The 21,077-nt window shown below is 45.8% G+C and overlaps 1 protein-coding gene and 1 long non-coding RNA gene across 9 annotated transcripts in view; one reads left to right on the top strand and one right to left on the bottom strand.

Annotated features, from left to right (window-relative positions):
- The first annotated feature begins 1,292 nt into the window (after window positions 1–1,292).
- On the top strand, window positions 1,293–16,141 carry LOC140429451 (uncharacterized). The gene is made up of 3 exons (XR_011949092.1): window positions 1,293–1,421; window positions 14,180–14,283; window positions 16,114–16,141. It is a non-coding gene; the product is annotated as an uncharacterized lncRNA (long non-coding RNA).
- ythdc2 (YTH domain containing 2) overlaps window positions 11,416–21,077 on the bottom strand; it is a 227,156-nt gene continuing 217,494 nt past the window's right edge. For all 8 annotated transcript variants that reach the window (XM_072516464.1, XM_072516459.1, XM_072516461.1 and 5 more), the window contains one exon: window positions 11,416–13,887. In XM_072516464.1, coding sequence (XP_072372565.1) covers window positions 13,882–13,887 — 6 coding nt within the window. In that variant the 3' untranslated portion in view covers window positions 11,416–13,881. The remainder of the gene's footprint in view (window positions 13,888–21,077) is intronic.

Genomic DNA, 21,077 nt, shown 5'->3' with positions numbered 1-21,077 from the left:
CGCCTTGTTGTTGTGACAAGACTGTTGAATCTCGTGCGAGGCCTCTCACAAGATTTCCAATGCTCAAAACATCTCACGAGATTCAGCAAAATCTCGCAAGACGTTGTGATCTGGATCTCACCCTTGCTGGCGTGCTCCGGATATGCATATTTAAATGAGGCATTAGGCACCATTTCGCCAGGGCACCATTTAGTTCTGGTCCACACAAACCTGGACCAGTCGTAATGGCACCGGGGGGTGGGGGGGGGGGGGGGGGGTCCCAGACCATTGGCGATCCCCGGGTGGGCAGCACTTCCACTGGTAGCTGAGAATATTGGTATCTTGGCACTGCCACCTGGGCAGCATTGCCAGTCTGACAGACACTGTCAGGGTTCCAGGCTGGCAGTGTCAATGTGCCCTGGTGCCAGGTTGGCACTGCCAAGGGTCAGTGCCTGAGGGAGCCATGCCCGTGAAAGGGGTTTGGGGGAATGAAGAGTGGGGGTGGGGGGAGGTGAAGGGGGGTATGAAGGGGCCTCAAAGGGGAGGGTGAAATAGGTCCTGAAAGGGATGACCATAAAGGGTGTGGGGGGCCTAAAAAGAGCAGAGGTACTCAGCGACCCCGTAACGATGTGTCCTCACTTAGGGAGGGATGTAATGACATGCCTGTGGGGTGTGACATTGCCCATGGATGGGGGGCATGGCGGACCCTCAAGCGCACTGAGAGATTGGGGCAGCCTTTCAAAAGGATGCCCCGATCTCTGACCAGCTGGTATTGCCGTCACGTTCAGCAGCGATGAAAACATTTCTAAGAGTGAGTTAGACCAGGAAGAAACTCTCCAAGGCCCACAATAAATACAGAGGGCGCAATTTACCGGCCTCGTCGCTGCGGATTCAGGACCAGTTTCTTCCGGGATTCCCGACGGTCATTACACCTCACGAGATCTAACCCACAATGGGCGGGACCCAGTCTCGCATCCCTAAAAGAGCTTAAAAGCTCACTCAGCTATGCTGCCACCGGATCAAATGGCCACGCGGCATCTATTGGCTTTGTTGAGAAGACCCCAGCTGGGTGCCATTGAGCACTGGTCCCCACAAACGGGGACCAGGCAGAACGGCACTTGGGGATCTCCCAGGTGATCGGAGACCCCAGGATAGTTGGCCTCAGGTGAGGCTGGCACCCTGGCACTGGTTCCACCCAGGTGCCTTGGCACTGCCAGCCTGACACTCTAGCAGTGCCACCTGGACACTCTGGCAGTGCAATCTGGGTGCCAGCCTGACACTGCCAGGGTGCCCAGGTGGAACTGCCAGGTTGGCAGGGGCACTGCCAGGCTGGCAGTGCCAAGGTTCCAGGATGGCATTTGGCCTGTGCTGGTGATCGGGCCGGGGGGTGTCACGCCAGTATGTGGTGCGGTGCAGAGGAGGGCTCGAGGACCCCCCAACAGGTGAGTTGGAGTAATGGAGGGACCCAGGGGTCGAGTTGGAGGGTTGAGAGATCGGGGCGCCATTTTAAAATAGCACCCTGATCTCTTAGCACTGAGGAGTTCCGCTCACCGGAATGTGGCAAAGTACGGCTTCGGCAGCGCGTTCTCCACCAGGGGACGAAAAAAACCCAGACTGCTGTTAATGCCAGGAACGCCCCCTCGATCCCACCCAGCATGGACTCGGTTTTTAAAAATTTAAATCACGTCTTAAGTGTGGGCCTGGTCTGGATCTCACCCAAAAAGCTGACGGGAAACACCCTGCCAAACCCACCCAAAATACCACCTATGAATATTTTGGTTGTACTGCGCGCTTTGTCTTTTCTTCAATTTAATAAATAGTGTTTAATAATTGTTACACGATGACTGAGTTGCGTATTCTCACCGGGGTTTTACTTGACTGCTCACACCATTCCGAAAATAAACCTATATACCCACATGAACCGGTGTTCCAAGTTGGGATAACCTCACAGATACCATCAGCGTAGTTTGTGACATGCAGAATACATGCTTAGAAGGGGAAAGAGGAGTGGGAGGGAGGTGGAAGGGAAAGGCTGTCAGCTAGAGACCACAAGGGCCTGCAGGAAGCTACTCTCTTACCTCAACTCCAGTGAGGACCAATGAGAGTTCGGCAATCCACAAAAGTGATTGTGACGGAAATCTGACAAATACGACAGCCACAATTGCAGTCTCAAAGCAATATAAGGGAGGTCACTCAGGCTGTCTAGAAAGAGATACACTATTATCTCATTCCCTCATACCACATAGGAAGAGTAGGGAACAAGGGGTGGGATTCTCCAGGGGATGCCGGAATCCCGAAACGCAATCGGGCGGAGAATCGTTTTCGGCCACAAATCGAGGCCGGCGCCGGGCGCCCGACAGAATGCCATGCTCCGGTACCTTGACAGTGGTGTGAATGTGTTCCATGCTGGCATGGGCATGCAAATTGCACAGTAAACACTGTTGGCATATCATTAATGGGCCCGACCCAGTAATTTCCAGGTCCTCTGCCTCCTCCAGGAGGAATTACCAACATTGTGGTTCACTTCGGCAAACAGGTGCCATGGCTGCTGAGGAAGAGGGAGAGAGGGTACAGAAAGTGTCCAATATTGCTATCATGTACTAACATTTGTGCCACTGGCCGGGGAGCTTCTGGCAGGGCCAGGGGGATGTGGTAAACCACTGTGTTCCTATATTAAGGGTTGTACGGTAGAACCTGCACTACAGGTTCACCTGGGCCCCTGCATGCTAGCTCCACCCAGGAGCCAGGTTATAAATATGCGTGGCCTTCAGCTCGCAGCCATTTCGTCAGCTGCTGTAGGAGGCCACACATCTGATACTAATAAAGCCTCAGTTTGAATTCAACTTCGTCTCCAGCCAAATTGATTGTGCCTCAGGGGAGTAGTGGGGCAGCCAGGATGTGGGGCGTGGGGTCAGGGTGGATGGCACGGAACACCATTGCCGCAACCTGCAAGTCAGTCATGTGGCTGCGCACATCACTGACTGCCCACTGTGAACTTAGCAGCATAGGTTGTATGGGTGCCTCCTCAGGCCACACCCAGGCACACTCCGGCCCCCAACCGATCCATCAACAAGGTGGGCATGCTGCAGCACAACCAGTGTAATCTTCTTGGCTGGGATGAGGTGTGTGGCGAGTGGAATGCCTACATGCAGCTCCTGCTGGTCAGGCTCCCAATCCCGACCCCGGTGAATCACACGTCAGTGTTCATTGGAATTGCACTAGTTCCATGTGCCGCCTGTGCTAGTCCATTAGGATGTCCTGAATCACTCCGGGGCCATATAACACACAAGATTCAGAATTTAGCCTCTGAGACAGAGAATCCTCCAAAGTTTTCCATGGATTACAGAATCCGTAGAGCCACTGCTCCCAGATTGGCCCCTCAGAAATCCTGGTGATCTGTTGAAGATGGACTATCTGGTACTTTGGAAGACCTTTTAATAGTGATAGCCAGATCCAGATCGGCAGCAGTCAGAGTTTAAAAGCCTGAGATTTCAATGCAACAGTCTGAGCTTTATGGGAGCTGCTTGGGTTGCAATACAAACTGATATTGGCCATCATACAGGGCAACATAGTGGCTTCCACAGTTATGTTGATGGAAGTGACCATCATGTTTGAAAGGGTAGGCTCCAAGCTCTGCATGCAACCTTGCACTATGTGTGCTGGCCTCCTCTACGCATTGCAGAGATTTTCTAGTGCACTCAGCATTTGGATGTATACTGCTTCTGTAGCCTGGCTCATTGAAGTTCTCATCTAACTCTCCTACAGCAGAGCCAGTGTTGGATATTACTCACCAGTAAACTGGCATCTGCTTTATAATTTCCCTGCCCTGTCTGCTTTGGCAAAGGGTCATCTGGACTCGAAACGTTAGCTCTTTTCTCTCCCTACAGATGCTGCCAGACCTGCTGAGATTTTCCAGCATTTTCTCTTTGGTTGCTGCACATTCGGGTCTGGTGTCATACCATCTGCAGGCCCCTGCTCTATCCTGCCTGTAAAGTACGCACAGTATTAGTATCCAAACTGGTGGCTGAAGGTGTAAGATTGAGTGATTTCTCTTCAGCTTCACTGTCTTCTCCCCTTCCATTTCTGACTGGCAAGATTCCAGCTTTTTCTATTGAGAATGAAAATTGGATAAAAGCTATTGTGTGGTGAAGGAAGAGGAGAAAAAAAAAATGCTTACAACATCTGCAGCTTGCAAATCAGAAGAGATTGTGGGAGGAGAGGGAAGTAAACAAAGAGGAGGAGGATTTGGCACTGATACCTTCATTATTGATCCCATCGGTGCTGCCAATGGTCATTATCTCATTATATTCCCTTCCCATGATCACTAGCTGGTCTCCTCCATGGGGGTCAAAGCATCCAAACAGATTTGTCTTCCACCAGTTCTTTCCTGCTTCCTTCTGCTGTGTTCCACATTCTGATGGAAGTGCTGTGGTGGAATAGCTGCTAATGTGTGCAAGCTGTGAATTGTGAATCTGGGACTGGCAGTAGTGTTAAGTGTGTGAAGGTGAAGTGAACCAGATGCATGGAAGGGTTGATGGATTGATTTGGCGGCATGGTAGCACAGTGGTTAGCACATTTGTTTCACAGCTCCAGGGACCCAGGTTCGATTCCCGGCTTGGGTCACACGGTCTGTGTGGAGTCTGCACGTTCTCCCCGTGTCTGCGTGGGTTTCCTCCCACAGTCCAAAGATGTGCAGGTTAGGTGGATTGGCTATGCTAAATTGCCCTTAGTGTCCAAAAAAAGTTAGGTGGGGTTACTGGGTTATGGGGATAGGGTGGAGGTGTGGGCTTAATTAGGGTGGCCTTTCCAAGGGCTGGTGTGGACTCGATGGGACGAGTGACCTCCTTCTGCACTGTTTCTTCTATGATTCTATGATTGATGGAGATGAGGTGTAGTGAATTGATCAGTGGATGAGGCAAGTGGTGCAGCTGATAAGAGATACCATCCCATCATGGCAGCTGGTTTAATTTCAGTTCAATTAATAAAGTCTGGAATTAAAATCTAGTCTCAATAATAGTTGTTATACGTTTTAGTTACCGTTGTATGAAGAGTCTAAAGTCCTGTTCCTTTTCACCAAACACCATTTATTTCACTTCCACAGCCTCTGTAAATCTTTCTGTAATCTTTCTTGTAAATCTTATCCATATAATAGAAGAAGGTCTGGAGACTCTATTACGAGTCTAACTCTTCCAATTCCAGCTCAGAAAGCACTTTGTTTCGGATTTGACTGTTATAAGGTAGAGAAAGAGCCAATGCCATACCTTGTTTTCTCTTTCCCACGGCAGTTACCTTAGTACACATAACTACTGCACTTGTCCATTGATCGTAAGATTCCCTTTCAGAAAATAAGGGGGGATAGTCATATCCAGCCATCTTTATCCTGGGTTCAGCCATATATCTTCTTTTTTTGTTTCTTTCTCACTCCCTCCTTGGTGTGATCAGGAAAAGTTGTATCTTTCAAACCTTCACATTTGCACAGCAACCATCCTCTGCTACCATTTGTTCTACGTTTTATTTACCATTGTATAAAGAGTCTAAAGTCCTGTTCCTTTTCACCAAACACCATTTATTTCACTTCCACAGCCTCTGCACAAAACTCTAACAACACACCACCTGACACAAGGGCCACCTGAAGCCCCTTTACATATCAGTGTCAATCATTGGATACTTAACATAAATGAGACAACTAATTGCAATGTCTCTTAATTCATTGCTTAACTCTTAACCCAGTACTTAACAATGGTGACCATGAAACTGTCACCAATTGTCATAGAAATAAATCTGGTTCACTAATGTCCTTTAGGGAAGGAAATCTGCCATCCTTACCTAGTCTGGTCGACAGCAATGTGGTTGACTCTTAACTGCCCTCTGAAATCACCTAGCAAGTCATTCAATTCAAGTGTATTTAGGTATGGGTGGCAAGTGCTGCCGTTGTTGGTTCATTAAAGTTGTTCTTACACTATACTCATCCTCTTGGAGCGACACGCCCAGCATTGGATTTTGCCTCAATTTTGTCCCACTGTGGGCAGCACAGTGGCACAGTGGCTGGCACAGCTGCCTCACAAACTAGGCATCCAGGTTCAATTCTGGCCTAGGGTGACTGTGTGGAGTTTGCTTGTTCTCCCTGCGTCTGCGTGGGTTTCCTCCCACAGTCCAATGATGTACAGCTTATGTGGATTGCCCTTCAGTGTCCAAAGATGTGTAGGTTAGGTGGGGTTATAGGGAGATTGTGGAGGTGTGGGCCTAGATAAGGTGCTATTTCTGAGGGTCAGTGAAGACCTGATGGGCCAAATGGCCTCCTTCCCCACTGTAGGTATTCTATGATTCAATGAGGCAGACGCAAGTCTCTGGAGTAGGACTTGAACCCACAACCTTGGTACTCAGAAACAAGGGAGTTATCAATGAGCTACGGCTGACATCCATCACTTCAGCACAATAGTTGGATCAGCTGAGATTATTTAGAAAAATAGTCAGCCAATGTGAAAAAGAACTATTGATCTCACAGTGACATGGTGTGAATAAAAACAGCAATAACAGAGATCACAGTGCAGTGGTATTGCTGTCCTGGATTTTTTACGTATCTCTGACATTTGGGAAGTGGCAGTATGTCTGCAGTGAATGGACTTTTTATTTAATAAATCCAACATGAATAGAATTCTATGAAATAGATTGCTATTGCTGATTAGAATATATTAAACCAAAGGAAGTAAGGAATTTTACAGTGCTACTGAATTTCCTGCTGTGGCCGAGTCACACAGACACACAGTCCGGGATTCTCTGATCCAGCGTTAGGTCGGAGAATCCCCGGGGGTGGGGACGCGACAATCGCGCCGCGGCACGCCACCCCGAAGCCGGCTTCACCATTCTCTGGCGCCGTTTTTCGAGCGCCCACGGGATCGCTGCCACGCCGGTCAGGGGTCGTGGATAGTGGCCCCCCTGCCGATTCTCCGGGCCCCTATGGGCCGACAAGTTTAGCCGCGTCCTGCCGGCGTGGATTACTCACCTCCCACACGGCGGGATCTGGAAAGTGAGTGTGCAGGGGCCCCGAACCCCAGGGGGCCCCCCGAACCCCAGGGGGCCCCCCGAACCCCCCCCCCCCCCCCCGGAGGCATGGCCCGTGATCATGGCCTACTTTACTCCGTGCCGGGCCCCTGTAAGGCTCCACCATATTGCCCGGGGCGTGGAGTGGAGAAGGGAACCCCCGCGCATGCGCGGAAATACGCCGGCCGTTCCACGCATTCGTGGGCTGTTCCACACCGGCTGGAACTGCGGGGACCACTCCGGCGGCAACCTAGCCCTAGAAAGGGGAGAATTCCTCACTTTCGGGGGCCATTGACACCGGAGTCGTTGGCGCCGGTTTTCACGCCGGCGTGGGGCCATAGCCCCATTATTAGAGAATCCCACACCATAGCGTTTGATTTCCCGTTTTGTTCCAGGAATTAGCTGCGGAAATGGGAGGCACCTCAGTTGGCAGTTCATTGTAAACTTCCCTTCAACCTATGCCTTCCCTTTGAAAGTCAGTGCCAGTGCCACCCTCTGGGAATGCAATTTTCAAACCGCTCCCATCTCCACCAGCAATTGAAAATCCAGCCCATGTGGAGAGTTAAGAGAAAAGGTTAAGCGTGGTGACAGAGGTCAATAGATCTAAAGATTGACAGGTTTTGTGGTCAGCGGTGAAGAGACAATTACCATTTACCTCACGTGGGCTTTTGAGGTTCAAATTTAATATCTAATTCAGCTGTGGTGTCCATGAGTAGGGCAAGACACAAGTAAGCTCTATAGGAATATTAGATTTAAATCATGTACAAAACATGTAATGAAGATTAAGAAAAAGATAGGATTAGACAGAACAAGAGACAAATAGAAAGTATCCAACACTAATTAACTTCTGAAGTAATGAGACTCCAGGCTTCTAACATTATGTTTTCAAAGCCAGAGAAGTTCTTTTACAGTAATTATGACTGATTATATTATTGCAAATTCACCTACTTATAAATATGTAATCCCCAACTCCTTCTGGCATCTTTAGTTGGGAGTGAGTAGACATGTACCCTACCTTCACATTGTTGCATTGGTCTCAATGCTGAATATACCATGTAACCACTGACAGAAACTCCAGGATTTCAACAATTCAACGTGAGCACTGACAGTCTCTCGGTATTTCAATTGAAAAATCTGAGCTTGTGCAGTGTAGGCAGCAGAACTGGAAGTCAATACGGAGCCTGATCGTGGGCTGGGTGGAATTACAGCTGGTCCAGATTATGTGGACATATCCCATTATCAATCTGGATGAGGAATATATAATGATAAAATTTACAGATGCAACAAAGGAAGGTTTTATAAGGAGTCACTTGTGAGTCCTTTTCAGGATTCTCTTAATGTTAACGTGCAGGTTCAGTCGGCAGTTAGGAAGGCAAATGCAATGTTAGCATTCATGTCGAGAGAGCTAGAATATAAGACCAGGTATATACTTCTGAGGCTATATAAGGCTCTGGTCAGACCCCATTTGGAGCATTGTGAGCCCCGTATCTAAGGAAGGATGTGCTGGCCTTGAAAAGGGTCCAGAGGTTCACAAGAATGATCCCTGGAATGAAGAGCTTGTCATATGAGGAACGGTTGAGGACTCTGGGTCTGTACTCGTTGGAGTTTAGAAGGATGAGGGGGGGATCTTATTGAAACTTACAGGATACTGTGTGGCGTGGATAGCGTGGACATGACGAGAATGTTTCCACTTGGAGGAAAAAACTAGAAGCAGAGGACACAATCTCAGACTAATGGGACGATCCTTGAAAACAGAGATGAGGAGGAATTTCTTCAGCCAGAGGGTGGTGAATCTGTGGAACTCTTTGTCGTAGAAGGCTGTGGAGGCCAAATCACTGAGTGTCTTTAAAACAGAGATGGATAGTTTTTTGATCAATAAGGGGATCAGTGGTTATGGGGAGAAGGCAGGAGAATGGGGATGAGAAAATTCAGCCATGATTGAATGGCGGGGCAGACTCGATGGGCAGAGTGGCCTAATTCTGCTCCTATGTCTTATGATGCAAGAGTATCAATATGTCAAACAGATAACAGAAGCTGAAGCATCTCTGATAAATGCATATATGTTTTAGAAAAATATGAAATTGTTTCTGAAGTTTTTGAGATGGTAGTTCATTGGTTATAAATACAAATCAGCATACAAATTAGTTGATTAAACCCATTTAAAAAGGAACCGTGTGTTTTGTGGGAACTTTTCATTAAGCGACACAGTGGTAAGTCATTGCACCAGTAATCCAGGGCCCAGGCTAATGCTGGTGAAATTTGAACTCAGTTAATAAATCTGGAATTAAAAGCTAGCCATCAGTAATGGATTGGATTGGATTGGATTTGTTTATTGTCACGTGTACCAAGGTACCGTGAAAAGTATTTTTCTGCGTGCAGCTCAAACAAATAATTTAGTACATGAAAAGAAAATACGTAATAGGGCAACACAAGGTGCACAACGTAAATACATAGACACAGGCATCAGGTGAAGCATACAGTAGTGTAGTATTAATCAGATCAGTCCACAAGAGGGTCTTTTAGGAGTCTGGTACCAGCGGAGAAGCTGTTTTTGAATCTGTTCGTCCATGTACTCAGACTCTTGTATCCCCTGCCTGATGGAGGAAGTTGGAAGAGTGAGTAAGCCGTGTGGGAAGGGTTTTTGATTATGCTGCCCGTTTTCCCAAGGCAACGGGAGGTGTAGATAGTCAATGGATGGGAGGCGGGTTTGTGTGATGGACTGGGTGGTGTACATGACTCTCTGAAGTTTCTTGCGGTCTTGGACCGAGCAGTTGCCATACCAGGCTGTGACACAGCCAGGTAGGATGCTTTCTCTGATGCACCTGTAAAGGTTGGTAAGAGTCAATGTGGAGATGCCAAATTTCCTTAGTTACCTGAGAAAGTATAGATGCTGTGAACTTTCTTAGTCGTAGTGTCGACGTGGGTGGACTAGGACAAATTTTTGGTGATGTGCACTTCTTCGGAATTTGAAGTTATCAACCATCTTTACCTTGGCCCTGTTGATGCAGAAAGGGGTGTGCACAATACTTCGCTTCATAGAACATAGTGCAGAAGGAGGCCATTCAGCCCATCGATTCTGCACCGATCCACTTAAGCCCTCACTTCCACCCTATCCCCGTAACCCAATAAGCCTTCCTAACCTTTTTTGGACACTAAGGGCAATTTATCATGGCCAATCCACCTAATGTGCTCGTCTTTGGACTGTGGGAGGAAACCGGAGCATCCAGAGGAAACCCACGCAGACACGGGGAGAACGTGCAGATTTCACACAGTGACCCAGTGGGGAATCAAACCTGGGACCCTGGTGCTGTGAAGCCACAGTGCTAGCCACTTGTGCTACCGTGTTGCTTCCTGAAGTCAATGACCAGCTTTTTAGTTTTGCTGGCATTGAGTGAGAGATTGTTGTTGTTATACCACTCCACTAGGTTCTCCATCTTCCTCTTGTATTCTGACTTGCCTTTGTTAGAAATCCGACCCACTACGGGCGTGTCACCAGCAAACGTGTAGATGGAGTTGGAGCCAAATTTTGCCAACGCAGTCATGTGTGTATAGGGAGTATAGTCGGGGGCTAAGTACGCAGTCTTGCAGGGCCCCGGTGTTGAGGACTATAGTAGAGGAGGTGTTGTTGTTTATTCTTACTGATTATGGTCTATGGGTCAGAAATTCGAGGATCCAGTTGCAGAGTGAGGAGCCAAATCCTAGGTTTTGGAGTGTTGATATGAGCTTGGCTGGGATCAGGATGTTGAAGGCAAAGCTGTAGTCAATATTATGTAGTAATATTAAAATGGTAAATATAAAACAATCTTTATCAGTGTCACAAGTAGTCTTGCATTAACACTGCAATGAAGTTACTGTGAAAATCCCCTAGTCACCACACTCCGGTGCCTGTTCGTGTACACGGAGGGAGAATTCAGAATGTCCAATTCAAAGCACGTCTTTCGGGATTTATGGGAGGAAACCTGAGCACCGAGAGGAAACCCACACAGACACGGGGAGAAGTCCGCACAGACAGTGACTCAAGTTGGGAATCGAACCCAGGTCCCTGGCACTGTAAAACAATCTGCTAACTACTGCGGTACCTTGCCGCACATGAAACTATCATCGATTGTGATAAAAACCTATCTGGCTCACTAATGTCCTTTAGGGAGGGAAATCTGCCATCCTTACCTGGTCTGGCTAGCATGTGACTCCAGACCCACAGCATTGTGATTGACTCTGAAATGGCCTCACAAGCCACTCAGTTCAAGAGCAATTAGGGATGGGTAACAAATGCTGGCCTTGTCAGTGATGCCCACAGCCAATGAAAAAATAAAAGCATCCAAATGCTGTTTGTATCATTATGAAATTCTGCAGATTAAATATTTCAACAAAACAGACCAGCCACTGTACACTACATAGGAACAAATTAGTTTATTATTTGAATTATAATCCTTCATTAAAAAAAGTCATTGCCAAACATCAAAAATAAAAACTTAACTGCACACTGCAAAGGTACATTTTGTACTGGAAATAACATCCATTTATTTTTTACTGTCACCATTGTAATTGTCAATTAGCTGAAGTTAGAATGTGTGCTCTGCAGCTAAATCTTTGGGCATAAATCATTTACAATGTTTCAATCAGCAAGGTAAAATACTGGTGGGAACTTCGGTTTTAGGAGGATTTTTAAAAAAGTTGCCATTTGATAGACAAGGTGGTTTTCTGACCAACACTGCAAACAGATGGTTCAAGAATCACTACATTTTTGCAGAAATTACTTCTAATTTCCGCACACAGGTGACTGATGACTACTAAAATGGAAGAATATTCTTCTGACCAGTGACAGCATCAAGTATTCTGATTAAATGCAGTCCTAATATCAAGGTTAAAGCATGACTGAGCTTAAGTGCATTTTCTGCTACAAGACATTTCTATTCCCCCATTCCATCTATAACTGAACAGCGCTGGTGATGCATTTGTCTTCACTTAATTGGATTAAGACTGCCTGATTTCATTGGCTTTATAAGCCTTAATAGCCATTACAAAAAGAGATGAGAGTTTTCTATTTGCATAAACCATATTGTTTACTTCTGCAAAGACAGACTGTTTCCAAAGTGAACTACGAGAGTAAATATTTGTTCCTTTCGTGTATGGATGCATGTACCTCTATTCAGTAACAACTAATGAAATTGAGAACTTGTTGCACGTCTTGATGCAAAGTTGTAAGTCAATGGTGAGGTCAGTGTTGGTGAATCCAACTCTAGGAGTAGTAAGTCAATCCAATGCATCAATCACCAGGCTGCCTTCAATGTTGCTTAAACTCAAGTTCTAGATCAAGAGTCAAATGTACAATTTTTACCCACAATTATGATTATACAAGTGAGGTCCATCAAACAAAAACAGCACATTCTTTCTCGGAATGGCTGTCTACAATTAAACGCATGTAGACTTTGGCTCTTCATGAGGATTTTGTTACGGCTTGAGCACTTCAATTGATTATTACATTTTAGAAGGGATCATAAAATTAATCCATTATGAGAAATATTTCAATGAAAAAGTTTGACTTGCAGGCATTTGTCACAAAGCAATGAAAGATGTTTCTATTAATGTTCATATGTGAAAAACCATCTAATTCATATTCCACCAAAAATACATTGCGCGATGTGCAACATAATAAATAATTACTACAGTAGGTTATATTTGAATTTTGACTATATGCCTCAAAATGCTGAGTAGTTCACAGTCTACAACGTGTAGATGCACACTTAGAGGTCTTAAATGAGGTGAATAACCATTAAACTGAATCGCATTATGACCAACAATAAACATTAGACGACATCATGGATCAACACTACTGCCATTTTTACAGTTTCTTGCAAGTTTATCAAAGGTTTTGAGACTGAAGAGCAAGTTCCGTTTTGTGCAAAGCTTACATTTTGAAAGATTAAACTCAATCTATTTAACAGCTATACAAGTTTCAATTTGGCCACCATTTCAACCAACAATGCCCTTATACTTTTGAACTAATAACTAGAAATTCTTATCCACTTACTACTGACTACAAGGGTTACAGTAAACCAGTACCACAAATGATGTACCATCTTGGCACAATTGCTTGAAAGCATTTTCGGTTTGTAATATAACTTTAAATATTTTATTCACAGACTGAATATGAACTGTGCATGTATGTATCTGATCAAACAATATTTTCTACCTGGTACAATTTTTACCGGAAAATCTAGTCACAATAAAGTGAACCCTCAACTGGGAAGGTGAAGGTTAGTTGCAATATTGTAAAGGCAACATAACAGACAATTCAAACTAGTCAAAATACTCAATTTGACTAATGCAGTACAGACGGTTTTGGGTTTTTTCTAAATAGGTTGAGTTGCATTCTAAATAGGAGGTCAAAATTAAATTAAAATAAACTTGATCCTCACATTAACTGGATTTCTTTTTAAAGAATTTTAAGTCTAATCTGCAAGCTCTCTGACACAAAACACTGGTAGAGGAAAGATTACTTACAAATGTATGCTTAAGGCAGCCTAATGAAAAAGTTCACCGTATCTTTCACGTACTCACTTAAATCTAATGCTGCGGAAACTATTTCTGCACAATTCAGAAACAGCAACATAACAGTGTTGAACAAGACAAAACTGCTTTTCTCATCAGACAAGTTTGCAAACATTAAACACATTCGCTCCCCATCGCCCACTCATATCAAGAATCAATCCTTTGTCATTTGTTAAGCAAAACTTGGTCTTCAAGAAGTTCACTATGTTTAGAAAGTTGTTTGAGAAGTAAGCTGGTTCTGCACTCCTGTGCATCTTTCACTTTTGCAGAGTAAAACTAGTCAGAAAATGCAGTTTCCTGGGTTGAAATCTAGGACTAAAGGATGAAAAATACATTAGTAATCACAGTTCACAGTAACAGGGATAATCCAAATGCACTCTTAGTGGTTAAATAACTGCAGGTCAAGGACAAATTTCAATTTCATGAGAAATGCTATCAGGTGAGATGCTTCTTTTTAAATTCAAGTTATAAAGTTCAATTATTTGTCAAATCTCATTAATCCCTTGCATTAAAAATTTTTTTTAATGAGTGAACATAGAATGACCAGTACATGGAATTACAAAAACTCGAACTGCTTCTAACATCCCATTATGTTTTAAATGTAAAGGGCAAACTACATCCAGAGCATCAAAAGGAAAGAATTATTATGACCAGGAGGCAGTATGAAACAAACCAATGGGGCCCACAAGATAAACAGTTTGAACACTTGCGGTAAGAGAAACGCTGGGTAGAAATATTATGAAAGAAAAATAAAATTGTAAATGCTTTTTTCAGCCCTCACTTTTATTACGGTGCACATTCTTCACAAGGCAATTTCAGGATAAAGAAAACATTTGGTCCATCTTAATGCAACCATTCAGAAAGACTTCAAAATTATATCCCACTGTTGCATACAACTGCCTCAATTACATTTTTCACTTTTACTATTCCATCTATGTGCCAATTGGTTCTTATCTAAATATTGGTTTCCTGGCATGTCTCAAATTTATATTTTCTAATGAGAATCCATGTTTCCCATATCTTATTCACTTTAAATAATATTGACCTTCTCCATCATTTTGGCTATCATGTGTACCTCTAAGAGGACTTCATAAATCAGACTTTTGACACAATACCTCTCGACTTTGTCTGCACTGCCTGCGGCACTTAAATGTTTCCCATACCTTCTGAGCACAATACACAAGATTCATGTAGCCTTGAAAATAGATGCCATCAGGTATTACAGCAAAACTGACATTTATTTCATGAGGCATCCGAGTGGACTTACTCCCCCATGGACATTGGATAATTTGGAGTGAGAGCATAATATCTTTCAACTAGGGAAACTGAGGCCAACTTTACCGTTGCTCTGGCTGAGGTCAGTGAACAGCATAGAGAGATCTTCTAATTTGCATGCTTTAATGCTAGAGCATTTTTTCAATAATAGGCTATGATGGTGAAGCCTTAAATAGATTCTTCAGTTCATACATTCACTAATAAAAAATGTGAACACTATCTAAATCCAGTCAATTTGACTTGGAACCTACTGCAATTGATAAAGCAGTTAATCAAAAAATACAACGGACTGGATTCTCCATTATTGGGACTATGTCCCCATGCTGACATCAACACGGTGGAGCTTCACGCCAGAAAAGCTGGCATGAAAGGGACACAAGTTTCTAGCCCTGCAGGGGGTTAGCAGGGACCTGGCACAGATCTAACAGCTTTTGCCGCAGATACGGGTCCCTGCACCTCCGGGTCGGAGGCCGCGCATGTGCATGGCGGCGGCCTCCAGAGGCTGCGATGTGCTTTATGGCGGACGAGGACCGCGAAGCTGGACCCAAAAAAGAAACCCCCCGATCGGCCGTGCCCCCGACTCTCAACCCCCGCACAAACATTCCCCGGCCACCTAGAAGGCCTACCCTGGCCTCCGATCGGCCCACAGTGAAGGAGACCATTAGGCTAATGAGTCTGCACCAGTCCTTGGAAAGAGCACCCTACCCAAGCCCATGCCTCCACCCTGTCCCCATAACCCAGTAACCCCACCTAACCTTTTTTGGACACTAAGTGGCAATTTAGCATGGCCAAGCCACCTAACCTGCACTTCTTTGGACTGTGGGAGGAAACCGTTTTATAAGTTTTAAATACTGGAGCAGAATACTGTATTAGTACCCGAAAACAAGAAAATAATGGTCCCATATGTGCAGAAATCAGATGCTTTTGTCAGTAATTCTACACTTCTGCAAAAGGTGTTGTAGAGGATCACCCAGAATGCAATCAATTAGATATCAGTGAACTGATGACAACTTGTCTTGGGCTTAGTGTCACAAATTATTTCATCTGTTGCTGATTTCAGAACATAATGATTTCATAGAAATAGTGTTGGTACCTTCAGGTGAGCTCTATTGGAAAACACTGGTACAATTGTTTTACCAAAGGAAATTTACAATCATGAATAGAGGGAAAGGGTATATTTTAAGTGAAATAACTGATTATCACCACTAATGGTGTTTCTATTCTTTTACAAATGAATTATAAAGGCATTTTTTTTTTTTTTTACAGGAAATAATTGAAACAGATTGCTGAGTACAATACATCTATTAAAATTCCCGTCAAAAATACTTTGTGTTTTTTTTAAAAATAAATTTATTCTCTTTTTTCACATTTTCATCCAAATTTAAACTCACCAACAATCAACGGTAACAATTACTATGTCAAATCCCTGGTCGTCAAATCCCTGGTCATCAATCCCTTCCTCCCACCAACCCCCAACATTTTAAATACAAACATCAAAGAAAATGAATCAGGAATCCACCATCCACCCATACATAGTCATCAACAACATACACAGTCCAACACCCCCCACCCACCTAGTGTTCAATGTCATCCAATTCCTGAAAGTGCAGAATGAACAAAGCCCATGAATTGTATATGAATTGTACAGCCCTTCCATCCTTACCCTCAACTCAAACTTCACCATCTCGAGTGTTAAAAACTCGAACAGATCCCCTCGCCGCGCCAGGGCACAGGATGGAGAAACTGACCTCCAGCCCAACAGGATCCGCCTTTGGATGATCAGCGAGGTGAAGTCTAAAACATCTGCCTCCGAACCCGCTTCCAACCCCAGCCGATCCGATACCCCGAAAATGGCCTCCAGAGAACCCGGCTCAAGCTTCATATGCACCACCTTCAAAATCACCCTGAAGACCTCCCTCCAATACCCCTCCAGCTTTGGACAGGGCCAAAACATATGAACGTGGTTTGTGGTGCCCCCCCACCCGCAACGCTCACAAACATCCTCTGTTCCCCTCAACGACTCGGCTCTTCCTCGCTTTTGTGAGATGCGTCCGATACACCACCTTCAGCTGCATCAGCCCCAACCTCGCGCAGGAGGCATTCACCCTTCAGAGCACCTCACACCACAACCCCTCCTCCATGCTCTCTCCCAATTCTTCCTCCCACTTTGTCTTAATCTCCTCCAGCAGTGCTTCTCTTCTCCCAGAATCACCCCATAAATTGCCGACACCACCCCCTTTTCTCCATTCCCCGTCGTCAGCACCTCCACCAACAGTGTGGAGGCCGGCGCCACCGGAAAACTCTGCATTTCCTTCTTAGCGAAATCTCGGACCTGCATATATCTAAACATTCCCAATCCATATTTTGCCTCCAGCTCCTTCAGTCCCGCAAACTAGCCCCCCAGAAACAAATCATTTAGACCAAAAGACCATAAGACATAGGAGCAGAATTAGGCCACTTGGTCCATGGAGTCTGCTCCTCCATTCAATCATGGCTGATATTTTCTCATCCCCATTCTCCTGCCTTCTCCCCATAACCCCTGATCTCCTTATTAATCAAGAACCTATCTATCTATGTCTTAAAGACACTCAGTGAATTGGCCTTCACAGCCTTCTGCGGCAAAGAGTTCCACAGATTCACCACCCTCTGGCTGAAGAAATTCCTCCTCATCTCTGTTTAAAGGATCATCCCTTTAGTCTGAGATAGTGTCCTCTGGTTCTAGTTTTTCTTGCAAGTCGAAACATCCTCTCCACGTCCACTCTATCCAGGCCTCGCAGTATCTTGTAAGTTTCAATAAGATCCCCTCTCATCCTTCTAAACTCCAACGAGTACAAAGCCAGAGTCCTCAAACGTTCCTCATACCGACAAGTTCCTCACTGCAGTGATCATTCTTGTGAACCTCCTCTGTACCCTTTCCAAGGCCAGCACATCCTTCCTTAGATACGGGGCCCAAAACTGCTCACAATACTCCAAATGGGGTCTGACCAGAGCCTCATACAGCCTCAGAAGTACATCCCTGGTCTTGTATTCTAGCCCTCTTGACATGAATGTTAACATTGCATTTGCCTTCTTAACTGCCGACTGAACCTTATGAGAATCGTGAACAAGGACTCCCAAGTCCCTTTGTGCTTCTGCTTTCCGAAGCATTTCCCCATTTAGAAAATAGTCTATGCCTAAATTCCTCCTTCCAAAGTGCATAACTTCACACTTTTCCACATGGTATTTCATTTGCCACTTCATTGCCCACTCTCCTAGCTTGTCCAAGTCCTTCTGCAGCCCCATTGCTTCCTCAATACTACCTGTCCCTCTACAGATCTTTGTATCATCTGCAAACTTAGCAACAGTGCCTTCAGTATCTTCTTCCAGATCATTAATGTATATTGTAAAAAGTTGTGGTCGCAGCACAGACCTCTGAGGCACACCTCTAGTCACCGGCTGCCATGCTGAAAAAGACCTCTTTATCCGCCTTCTGCCAGTCAGCCAATCCTCTATCCATGCCAGGATCTTACCCTGAACACCATGAGCTCTTAACTTATTTAACAGTCTCCTATGTGGCACCTTGTCAAAGGCCTTCTAGAAATCTAAATAAATCACGTCCACTGGTTCTCCTTTGTCTAACTTCCTTGTTACCTCCTCAAAGAATTTAGTGCCCTGATTCCCTTCTCCTCCCATCTCCGAAAACTCCCATCCCACTTTCCTGGTTCAAATCTGTGATTCCCCCAAATCAACATTTTCCTTGACCCCGCCCCCAGCCTAAAGTGCTGGAGCAACTGCCTCCAGATTTTCAACCTCACTACTACTACCGGACTCCGAGTATTTCCCCGGGGCCATCGGGAGCAGCGCTGTTGCCAACTCCCTCAGCCCCGACTCCTGCACAGACTCTCCTCCATTCTCACCCACTGGGTGTCTGTCTCTCTTTCTCCCCCCCCCCCCAAAACACAACTCCTCACCTTCTCCGCATTCGCCGCCCAGTAATAATATAATGAATTCGGAAGACCCAACCCTGTCATTCTCTCTGCAACAGCACCTTCCTAACTCTTTCTGCTTTCACCCTCCCCACCAAACTAGTAATGTTATACCTACGGAGCCCCCCCACAATCCTGTGCCACCTGCATCCCCAGATATCTAAAGTGAGGCCCCGTCCTACGGAATGGTAGCCCCTCCCCCCACTCCTGCTCCCACCCCTGGCTGAGACATCACAAAATATTCATTTTTCACTCAAAGCAACTCCAATATGCCCCCCATCGACCCACTCGGTTCCAATACATACAACAGCAAGTCGTCCGCATACAAAGGTACCCTATGCTCTACCCCCCGCCCCCCCCCCCCACTGTCCCTTTTCATACTTCCGAACTCCTCAAAGCAATGGCCAACAGCTCAATTGCAAGTGTGAACAACAGTGGGGGGGGGGGCATAGGATATCCCTGCCTGGTCCCACGGTGCAGAGTAAAATATCCCAAACTTATGTTATTTGTGCGGACACTCGCCCTCGGCTCCCTCTACAGCAGCCTTACCCAATCTACAAATCGTGGCTCAATACCAAACCGCTCCAGAATGCCATCAAATACCCCCACTCTACTCAGTCAAAAGTTTTCTCGGCGTCCAATGCCACAACCACCTCGGTTTCCTTGTAGCACGACACACACTACAATTTGCATAAATGGTTCCGAAGTGGAGATGGTCGATAGCTTTAAGTTCCTGGGGCTCACCATCACCAACAGTCTGCCCTGGTCCACTCACGTTGATGCAACAGTCAAGAAAGCCCAACAACGTCTCTACTTCCTACGGAAGCTAAAGAAATTCAACATGTCTGCATCGACTCTCACAAACGTCTACAGATGTGCTATAGAGAGCATCTTATCCGGCTGCATCACAGCTTGGTATGGCAAATGCTTGGTCCAAGATCGCAAGAAACTGCAGAGTGCGGTGAACTCAGCCCAACGCATCACACAAGGTTGCCACCCTCATGTTGATTCTGTATACACATCCTGCTGCCTCAGGAAGGCAGACAGCATTATCAGAGAACCCTCCCACCCAGGCATTGCCTTCTTCCGGACCCTTCCATCAGGCAGAAAGTACAGAAGTCTGAAGACCTGCACATCCAGACATAGGAACAGCTTCTTCCACACAGCTACAAGACTCCTCAACGACTCCCCCTCGGACTGATCTGTTCCCTGTAAGAATACTATTCACGACGCCCTATGCTGCTCTTGCTCATGTATTTGCTTTGTTTGGCCCCTTGTTCCGCATTGTAACCAATCACTGTTTGTCGATGTACCATTTGTCAATGTACTCTGTTGATTATTCTTTTTGTCTACTATCACGTACTGTGTTCGTTCCCTCGGCCGCAGAAAAGTCCTTTTCACTGTACTTCGGTTGTAACAACAAATCAAATCCCTCCCCTCCGACAGTGCCATAACCACATTCAATACCCTCCTAATGTTCGAAAAGAGCTGCTACCCCTTCAAAAACCCCATCTGATCTTCCCCTATCACCTTCAGGAGACACTCCTGCAATCGACCCACCACTATATGAGCCTATGCGATCCACATTCTGTCGGATCCTTATCCTTCTTAAGCGCCAGGGAGATCGATGCCTGCCCCAAAGTCTGTGGCAATACCCCCTTCCCTATTGACTCCTCAAACATCCCCACCATCAGCGGCACTAACTTATCTTTCAATTTCTTGTAATGCTCCAACAGAAATCCATCTGACCCTGCTACCGTCCCCGACTGCATCCTCCCAATCTCATCTTTTATCTCCTGTTCTGCTATCGCCCCATCCAATATGTCCCTGTCCCCCTCCCCCAACCTCGGGTATTCCAACCCATCCAGGAATTCCTGCATCTCCCGATCCCTCCCCCAGGGGGACCTATGCAATCTCTCGTAAAACTCCTCAAGCACCCTATTAAGCTGATCTGGAGCCACCACCAACTTCCCTGCCCCATCCCGCACCTGAACGATTTCCCTCGCCGCTGCCTCCCTCCGAAGCTAGCCTGCCAACAGGCACCCTGCCTTCTCTCCATTCTCTTAGACTGCTCCCCTTGCCCGCCTCAATTGGCGCATCGCCTTCCTTGTGGACAGCCAGTCAAAACTCACCTGTAACTCTTTCCTCTTTTCCAACTTCGCTGGATCCCAGTCTAGCATAACTCCTGTCTACCTCCAACATCTCATCTATTACCCTTTGACACTCCACCCTCGCCTCCTTAACCGCCGCCTCGAAATAGAAATC

Source organism: Scyliorhinus torazame, chromosome 9, assembly GCF_047496885.1.
Source record: "Scyliorhinus torazame isolate Kashiwa2021f chromosome 9, sScyTor2.1, whole genome shotgun sequence".
NCBI classification, from domain to species: domain Eukaryota; kingdom Metazoa; phylum Chordata; class Chondrichthyes; order Carcharhiniformes; family Scyliorhinidae; genus Scyliorhinus; species Scyliorhinus torazame.
Note: the sequence above shows the minus strand (reverse complement) of the source record. Positions and strands in the feature narration are given on the sequence as shown.